General features: G+C 39.0%; 1 protein-coding gene across 3 annotated transcripts in view; it reads left to right on the forward strand.

The window, feature by feature from the left end:
• Positions 1 to 9,035, forward strand: part of LOC108574792 (TPPP family protein CG45057) — an 11,927-nt gene extending 2,892 nt beyond the window's left edge. Inside the window, exons 1-4 of one of the 3 annotated variants that reach the window (XM_017937431.1) lie at positions 766 to 955; positions 5,666 to 6,056; positions 6,336 to 6,471; positions 7,608 to 9,035. In XM_017937431.1, coding sequence (XP_017792920.1) covers positions 943 to 955; positions 5,666 to 6,056; positions 6,336 to 6,471; positions 7,608 to 7,790 — 723 coding nt within the window. In that variant the 5' untranslated portion in view covers positions 766 to 942 and the 3' untranslated portion in view covers positions 7,791 to 9,035. Of the gene's footprint in view, positions 1 to 765; positions 956 to 5,665; positions 6,057 to 6,335; positions 6,472 to 7,607 lie in introns of those variants that run through there. The other 2 variants (XM_017937433.1, XM_017937432.1) reach the window with 2 other exon arrangements.
• Positions 9,036 to 9,393: the final 358 nt, after the last annotated feature.

The raw sequence follows: 9,393 nt of genomic DNA on the forward strand, positions 1-9,393 counted from the left end.
TCGTGTAGAAAAGAAACTTTATTAAAACCGGCGAAACGTGACGTGCGGATGACAATACAGAGAACGAATCGAGGATGGTAAAACAGGACAATTTAAGGATTTGAGGAGATTAACTTTGGGTTATGACTGTGTAGGAGAGTCGAGAGAAGACTGGAAAAGTGAAGAGTCCAGAGTGAGTAATGGTGCAAATTGGTGACTACTTCATAAGGGCTGTTTTCACCCCAAAGAACTGAAAAATTGCCCGACACTTCTCCCAAAGACCCCTGCAAACCTGCAACTTTTCAAACAATCCCGAATTTTCGGCCACCGAAGTTCCCTCGTAAGACTAACAATAAAAAAGAAAATACTTCACGATAACAACACGAAGAACATATCGAACCCTGTAATCCCATCCCTAGGCCATCATGTTCCTCCTGGTCGACTGGAGAAAAAAGAACCTTCCTAGCATCACGATCGAGGATTTTAATAGTTGGTCCGATCGTGAACGTGGGGTTCGTTTTGTTAGAGGAACGGACCCCCGTGGCCTCTCATTTCGGCTGCAGCCAAGGGTGAAACGCTGTTTCAAAGATATATATTGGGAAGGGTGACTGCATGGTCCGCGAGGCAGCGGGGAGATCGATATAACACATGCGCCCTGGGGCGCGCAGATTTCACGGCGAAACACACGCGTTCAACAGCTTTTCAACTCTTGTATACACAAACCGCGGTACAGTGCTTTCCGTTTCCTTCTCCCGTACAGAACGACGACGAGTCGTCTGTCGCGAAACCGTTCGTCGCTTATCTCTTTCTCATTCGCGGTACAGAGTTGGATCGAACGAGTACGTTGACGAATACGTTTCGATTCGTGACGAACGATGAGACAGTGAATAGAGAGAAGATTGGTATCCGGATATTTCGTATTTACCTGTAATTAGGACTTTGTTAAGGATTGTTCAGCTGAGAATGACTGACAACGGTGAGTTTCGAGTATGTTTCGATGTTATGGTGTTTGTATCGTGGAATTCGCGTGGAATAGTTTCTGTACGGTTAGAGAGATTAGGAAGGTGATGGTAGAGTGTTTAGGTACTTTTCGTGCAGTGCAGTCATTTTGCAGGTAGTTTTGATGTGATGGGAATTCTGTGGACAAGTGGTTGTTGTTGCGGTTAAATATTTGGTCGAATTATGGTTAAAGATATCACACTTATGGTAGACTCGATTATTTGCAGAAAGTAGTGGAAAGTTGAATTGTACACAATTTTGAAAATGATTAAGAATTTTTGAAATAAAAATTATAGAATTAAATCTGAACTTTGTATGCATCGTTCTGTCCACTTATACTAGCACCTGACTCAACTATTAGTACAGAATTTTCATAGCCAATTTTACGTTTTATATGGTCAATTTTAAAAATCTTTTAAAAATCATTTTCTTCATTCCATGGAATCAAATCTCAACTTTCTATATAATATTCTATGCACTTGCACAAACACTTTGTTTAACCCTCTACAACCTGATTTTCCTTAGCTCGTAAGAAGAAAAACTACTTTATATCTTAACGAGAGGCATAAATCAGTGTCTAATTATTCCAAAGAATAACCACTTTACTTAATCCAGTGTCTTATCACAACCAGCCAAACTCTTAACACATATTCCAGCATAGTTGCGACAAAAACAGTGACTATACATTAGCAACAAATATTAACACCTAATTCTAACTTTCCCTTCAATTCCTACCACTGCAAATTACCAAACACAAAAACACTCTACTAAAACAGTAAACAGCTCACGCTCATGTCCATAATCATAAGACGAAAAGGACCTGAGTCAAGAAGTTAAACACGCTTGCAACATAACACACAGTACAAACACGTTCACACTATACAAGAGTTGCTCATAGATCCTCCTAAAAGACGAACCAGAAGTACCTGTACAAAATTTGAATAACCACAGCAAACATAATTGACAAAGTTTCATAATGGTCAAAGTTTCGCAGAGAGTAGAATAGTCTGTTCGCCTAAAAATTTCCCGTCCAAAGATCAAAGATCCGGGGAACGAAAGGTCAGTGTCGTAGAAACTCTCCTGTGTCTCGAGGCACGCAGCTATACAGCCGGTTTGACACCTGATCGGCATTACTCAATCGCTCCTTCCCCCCGTTTCCTCTTCCTTGCTAATTGCGCTAACGCGGCATAGTCGGCGTAATTTCTATTTATAGTCGTGAAATAACAGCGTGTCACACGCGGCCTTCCTGGATTCGTGGCGTTCCGACTGTTTAGAAGAGGCTTCGGCTGATTGTTTCGCGAGGAAAATCGTTTAGTAAGATGGGACAATTGCGATGCGTGATCTGTATCGGTATGTCGATGTCGTTAGGTTGGAAGATAACATCGGGTTAGAAGTTGGTTGGGCTGCGGAAGCTGGTCTTTCGTTTCGATATACATAGTAATTCGCCCAGCGTGTAATCGTAGAGAGGGAATTGAGTTTTCGTCCTTGGTTCAGTGGAAAACAAGTCGTTGTTGTCGCGATTAGATTATCGTTCGGGAGGTATCGATCGATTGATTGCACGAATGATGGAATTGTTATTGATTAGATGGCGAATGTGGTTCCTGGTAAATTGTGAGGATTTTAGTGGCTTTGGCTTATTTTTTTTTTTTGAGAGAATTGAGGAATGTTTTATTAACTTTGCTCTGTTTGGGAAATTGTAGGGTTGGGTGCTTTGTGTGGGTGAATTTTTATTGATTAGGTAAATGGCGATTTTATTGGCTTTGGCTAATTTTTTTTTTTGAGAGAATTGAGGAATGTTTTATCAACTTTGCTCTGTTTGGGAAATTGTAGGGTTGGGTGCTTTGTGTGGGTGAATTTTTAATGATTAGGTAAATGGCGATTTTATTGGCTTTGGCTAATTTTTTTTTTTGAGAGAATTGAGGAATGTTTTATTAACTTTGCTCTGTTTGGGAAATTGTAGGGTTGGGTGCTTTGTGTGGGTGAATTTTTATTGATTAGGTAAATGGCGATTTTATTGGCTTTGGCTAATTTTTTTTTTTTGAGGGAATTGAGGAATGTTTTATTAACTTTGCTCTGTTTGGGAAATTGTAGGGTTGGGTGCTTTGTGTGGGTGAATTTTTATTGATTAGGTAAATTGTAACGATTTTATTGGCTTGATTTGATCTTTTCGATGGAGACGAGATATGGTTTCTGGTAAATTATAACGATTTCATTTTTTATCGGCTTTGTTTTATACTTTTTTCGATAGAGAATTGGGAAACATTTTATTAACTTTCCTCTGTTTGGGGAATTACAGTGCAGAGTGCTTTGTGTGAGGTGAATTTTTATTGATTAGGTAACGGCGATTTTATTGGTAATGAGAATTGAGAAATGTTCTATCAACTTTGCTCTACTTTATCAAATAAAAATTCCCCAATGGCAACCATAGTTCAGAGTGTCTTGATTAGACGAATGGCGATTTTATTGGCTAATCTTACTTTTTATGGAAATGAGAAACTTTGCTCCGTTTTACCAAATAAAAATTCCCCAATGGACACTATAGCGTAGAGTGTCTTACACGATGTGAATCGTGTGAATTATTGATTAGGTGAATGATAATTTCATTAGCTCGATCTCATTTTATCGATAAAGATAAGAATTGGAGAACGCCCAATTAACTTCGCTCCGTTTTACCAAATTAAACGATTTTTACACGATCCGAATGATCTAAATCATTATCAATCAGCCAAACGACGATTTCATTAGCTGGATCGTTCGAAACCCGAAACATCGCTTCATTTTAGGAGATAAAAATTCCCCAATGGCAACCATAGTGCAGAGCGTCTTGATTAGATGAATGAACACTTTATTGGCTAATCTTATTTCTTCGACAGAAACGCTAAACTTCGCTTCATTTCACGAGATGAAAATTCACCCACTGAAAAGTATAGCGCAAAGTGCTATTTAGAAGCTATCAACGGTACGATAAAACGTCGATTCATAATGAAACGAGCCGTAGCATGAAAGGGTACAATTTTCCAAAGCACATACGGGCTAAATTCCTGTTATTTTCGCATAGAGAGACCATTAGCCGGGAGGAGAATAGGAGATTTGAATAATTGAACGGAGAGGTACTCTTTCTAGAGGTTGGGAAAGCTAAATCGGAGTCGTTCCATTGTTGCGAGGAATCCTCGATCCTCGACAATGGCCAACCTCCGTACAATAAGGTCCACGCTGTAAACAAACCAATACAGAAGAATCCAACTATTTCCAATAGGAGTCTATCGATAATCCTATTTCTCGACCCTGAGAATGATTACCTTGGTCGGGAAAGAAGAACAGATTAACTTAAATCACCTGTAAGATTACTTCCAGATTTTCTTCGCAGAATTCGTTCTCGTGGAAGATTATTATACTAGGTCGTTTCGTAAGTTGTCTCGCGAATTTTAGAATTTTGATCGATATTTCCAACGAACCTTTAAATTTGATAAAAAAAAAGAAAAGGAAGTGTCTTTTCATTCTGCAACATTTTTCTATTTTTTCTTTTTTGGTAAGATTATTTTATTCAAATTATTCATATTTACTCAAATTATTTTTTACTTTTGGCATGACCTTATGGGATGACTTAATTGTTCAACTTTTATTAGTTAAATCTGAAACTCTGTTAGTTCAGGAATGATCAGAGAAGACTGTATTTGCCTATTTAAGTATGACAGTTCACTTTTTCATAGAATTCATTCTTATGGAAGATTATTATAACAGTTCAATCTTTATTAGTTCAATTTGAAACTCTGTTAATTTAGAAATGATCAGAGAAGACTGTATTTACCTATTTAAGTGTCAGAGTTCACCTTTCCATAGAATTCATTCTTATGGAATATTATTTGCTTAATCTTTGCTAGTTCAACCTGAAACTCTGTTAGTTTAGAAATTACCAGAGAAGACTATATTTGCCTATTCAAGAATCAGTTCACTTTTTCATAGAATTCATTCTTATGGAAGGTTATTATAGTAGTTCAATCTGAAACTCTGTTAATTCAGAAATTACCAGAAAAGACCATATTTGCCTACTCAAGTGTCACAGTTCATTTTTTCATAGAAGTAATTCTTATGGATGATTGTTAGCTCGGTCTTTATTAGTTCACTTTGAAACTCTGTTAATTCAGAAATGATCAGAGAAGACTATATTCCCTGGTTAAGTATCAGAGTTCATTTTCTCACAGAATACATCCTTATGAAAGATTATTAGCTCGTTCTGTGTCACTTCAATCTGCACCTCCGCTAGATCAAAGAGACGTTAACAAACGAAACCACCAGAGAAGATTACATTTGCCCGTTTAAGTATCCAACTTTACGTAACGCGTGTGTAACCTGTGCCGATTAAAGAGTGTATTAATCCCCCTCTGTTCGATCCATCATTAACAAACGAGTGTGAATTGCACAGTACCGCCTACGAGAATTATGTTAAATCGATAGCTCGTGTTACTTGACCTCAAAACGTCGTCGTCGTGTCTACCGAAACGTTTAATAGCGTGGAACACCGTATGGATACACCTTCGTTCCCGTTTTCTTCTTTTCACTCAAACTTGACCCTGATATCAGTCTTCCACTTGGAGTCATGCGATAGATTTTCAACATTTTCCCTTCTTTTCCTTTCTTTTCTGGGTCACGAGAGGTTTGATAAATCGAGATTCTGTTTCGACTTCAGGCGCAAGCATGCAAGCCGAGAACGAAACGAACGGGAAGAACGACTCTCAGTTGGAGAACGAGGAGAAGAATAATACCGAGATAGAGAAGAACGAGGTTAAAACGGAAACGAACGAGGCTGGTAACGAGTCCACCGAAGATGTTGTAGCCAGCAAGACGGCGAATTTGAAAATCGAAGATGAGTCGGGAAATTCGACGCCGAGCAGTCCCGGCGCCACTCAGTCTGGCAGTTTTTTGCCCAATTTCAAGGCGTTTTCGAAATTCGGTGACCCGAAAAGCGACGGCAAGCTGATCACTCTGAGTCAGAGCGACAAGTGGATGAAGCAGGCGAAAGTGATCGATGGAAAGAAGATCACCACCACCGATACAGGGATTTACTTTAAGAAGCACAAGTATGGCGAAATAATTTGATCAAAATTTCATCAATTTTGTTTTATCCTTTTCTTCCAAAATAAGTCTGAGAAATAGTGATTCAAAGGATACAACTTTGTTTTCCTTTTCTTCCAAATATTTAATTTTCCTATAAATTTCTCTGTTTAAAACTAAGTCTGAGAAATAGTAATTAAAAGGATATAATGTAAATTTGAAGTTAGTTAAATTTCTTTATGAAAAATTTCATGTTATTTATTGAAATGTTGTTACTTTAATTTTGAAATTCGTTGGATTTGCAGATCTATGAAATTGGGTATCGAGCAGTACAAATCGTTCTTGGAGGATCTAGCGAATAACAAGAAGGTGGACTTAGCGACGATGAAGAAGAAAATGGCGAATTGTGGACCACCTGGTTTCACCGGTGGCGCTGGAGGAGTGAGTTTATTATAAATACAAGAACGTTGAAAGTTTGCTTATCGATTACACGGTTCTTATAGTTCACTTCCAAAGTGACGACAAATAGGGGACACGGTCACGTCCACGTTAAGTAAGCAGTACTATCGATCACTGTACGACTCTCTCCCACGATTTCATAAATCTACGTTGAAAAAAGTGAAGGTAGTTTGTCTATTTAACGTCACGACCTTGTTTGTCACGGTATATCGACATTGGTGATTTACGACGTCGACATAGCCTGTGACCTGTCCACGTTTACTTCTACGATGAATCTTAAATTGTCGCCCACGAGTTGCGATCGTAGAATCTTCGCGTTAATTGGAGCTACGTTTCTTAAATAATTCGGAGAATTTGCGGAAATTGACGGTGATGTAATTGGAAAAAAGTGTCCGAGATCATTGAGATTAGTGAGTCTCGAAGATATGAGTTAATGGACGTAGACAGAGAGCTAATTCTTAATGATACCTGAGATCTCGAGGAGTGCCAATTTTTAAATTGGGAAAAATTTCTGAGATCACTGGGATTAGTGAGTCTTAAAAATATCAGTCACAGAGAGATCTAATCTTTTATTATACCTGAGATCTCAGAGATTACCAATCCTTAAAAATGCCTGAGATCACTGGGATTAGCGAATTTTAAAGATGTGCGGCAATGGGGTCACAGAGATCTAATTTTCAATAATACCTGAGATCTGAAAGACTTCTAATCCTGAAAAAATATAAGTAAGCAAGTTGCCGAGAGATCTAAGTTTCAATAATACCCAAGATCTCAAAGGCTGTCGATCCTTAAAAATGTCTGAGATCACTGGGATTAGCGAATCTTGAAGATACGAGTCAACGAGGTTACAGAGATCTAAATTTCAATAATACCTAAGATCTCAAAAACTATCAATCCTTAAAAGTGTCTGACGTCACTGAGATTAGCAGATCTTAAAGATACGAGTCAATGAAGTCACAGAGACCTAAGTTTCAATAATATCTGAGATCTCAAAGATTACCATTTCTCAACAAATATAAGTAACGAAGTCACCTATAGATCTAATTTTCAATAATACCTGAGATCTCAAAGACTACCAATCTCCAGAAAATTCCTAAAAAAATCTTTCTCCTTTCCAGCCAGGAAAAGCTGCCTCCACGGTGGACAGACTGACGGACGTGAGCAAGTACACCGGCTCGCACAAGCAGCGGTTCGACGAGAGCGGCCGGGGCAAAGGTATCGCTGGACGAAAGGATCTCCCCGACCAGTCGGGCTACGTGCAAGGCTACCAAAACAAGGACACCTACAACAAGGCCCACTAACCTGGGACCTATCGCGCTTCTGTGATGTCTTCGACACTCTGTTGTCCCGTCCACGCACTTCACACGAAATGCCACGCGTTCGTTTGCCTCTCGTCTTCGTTATCGCGTTCCTCTTACATACACACAAACCAGCAGCCTCGTTGCAGCCTGTTGAAACTCTTCAAACAACCGCTGACAATCTACGTTGATCAGGAACGAAACGAAGATCGATCGAACGTGTTGGAAACTATCCTCGATGATATATCCTTTCAGGCGACCATCAGCGGAGAAAAGAGAGAAAAAAGAACGTCGAGAATTTAACGGCGAACAGTGATTTTTAGAGAGTTAGAAAGAACATCGCTATTGTATACCTGGCAAATATGTATTTTTTCGTCGGCAGGTATTTGTTTTTCATAGAAACTCAACATCCGAGAGTTCGATTCAGAGAAGTATTCCAAAGAAGAATTGTACCAATTTTCTGAAAAAGGAACATTTACATTAGGACGCTTGTACGATACTCTTAAAGATGATCTAAAATCGCCTGTTTCATTGACCTGGTACTTCATTCCAAGTCAGTTGACACTTAGATCGAAAGCTTCTTCGCTTTTTTCGCTGGACAAATCGATCCAACCTGTGCATACACTCTCAACGAGACTTCCATTCGATACACTTGTTGCGTCTCGTTATCTGTACGGATCCTCGACGATACCTCGTTCGAATTTACAATTAAATTGCTGTCACACGAGAACCGAGATCTTCTCGATACCGCGAACACACCTCTTGACTCTTCTTCTTCAACGTTATTTCGTGTTACCAACCGGTTGATTAGGGTTGCAAGTACAAAATCTGTCGTCTTTCTTCGTCTGCTATCTACGAAACGCAGAGTGCGCGCTGAAAACGTCAGCTTTGAAAGTAAGAAAAAAGTTTACACTCGTCGAAGTATTAACTCAGAAGTATACTCGAGATTCTTCGATACTCCATTTTCGATCAGCGTGGCGCGATATGTAATCACGAAGAGGAGAGAAATTTGGGGAAAAGCTAGTCGGTGTTCGATTCGAACGACGAGAATTCGACGTGTTTTCCTCTACTTGGAATTTATCCACGCAAACTTGTGCTTTCCTCGAGGATATTCGCATTTTGGTGCAAAGGCAACTTTCAATAGACGTACAATCGACGCGGCGAACGTCGTTAGTATACGGGGGTGAGAAAAGTATCGTCACCAATGTGATCGTGCGAATTTCGAGATATTTACGGTTATTCTTGTGGATATTTGCATTGATGACCAAAATCCGTAATTCTCTCGGTACTAAATAATTCTTGGAGATATTTATCGGTGACGCGCGAGTTTCTTCTTCTATCGACGACATGCCTGTGAAAGCGACAGAATTATTCCTTTTTATTTTCCAGAAACAGATTTTTCGTTTAATTTAATTTCTTCTGAAAATCTCCTTCGACGAGATTGTAATTTTAATTTCTACTCGTGTATATAATATTTTTACGTTCCACGAGTACCACGAGAAAAATAAGAACAGTGGTTTGTTTTTGTAAAAATGCTTTTTTTCGAACAAAATCCTCTCGCTTTCGCAAGGGTGTCTTCGATTTATCCATAACGCACCTTACGAAT

This window comes from Habropoda laboriosa, unplaced genomic scaffold, assembly GCF_001263275.1.
Source record: "Habropoda laboriosa isolate 0110345459 unplaced genomic scaffold, ASM126327v1 scaffold257, whole genome shotgun sequence".
Taxonomy (NCBI): domain Eukaryota; kingdom Metazoa; phylum Arthropoda; class Insecta; order Hymenoptera; family Apidae; genus Habropoda; species Habropoda laboriosa.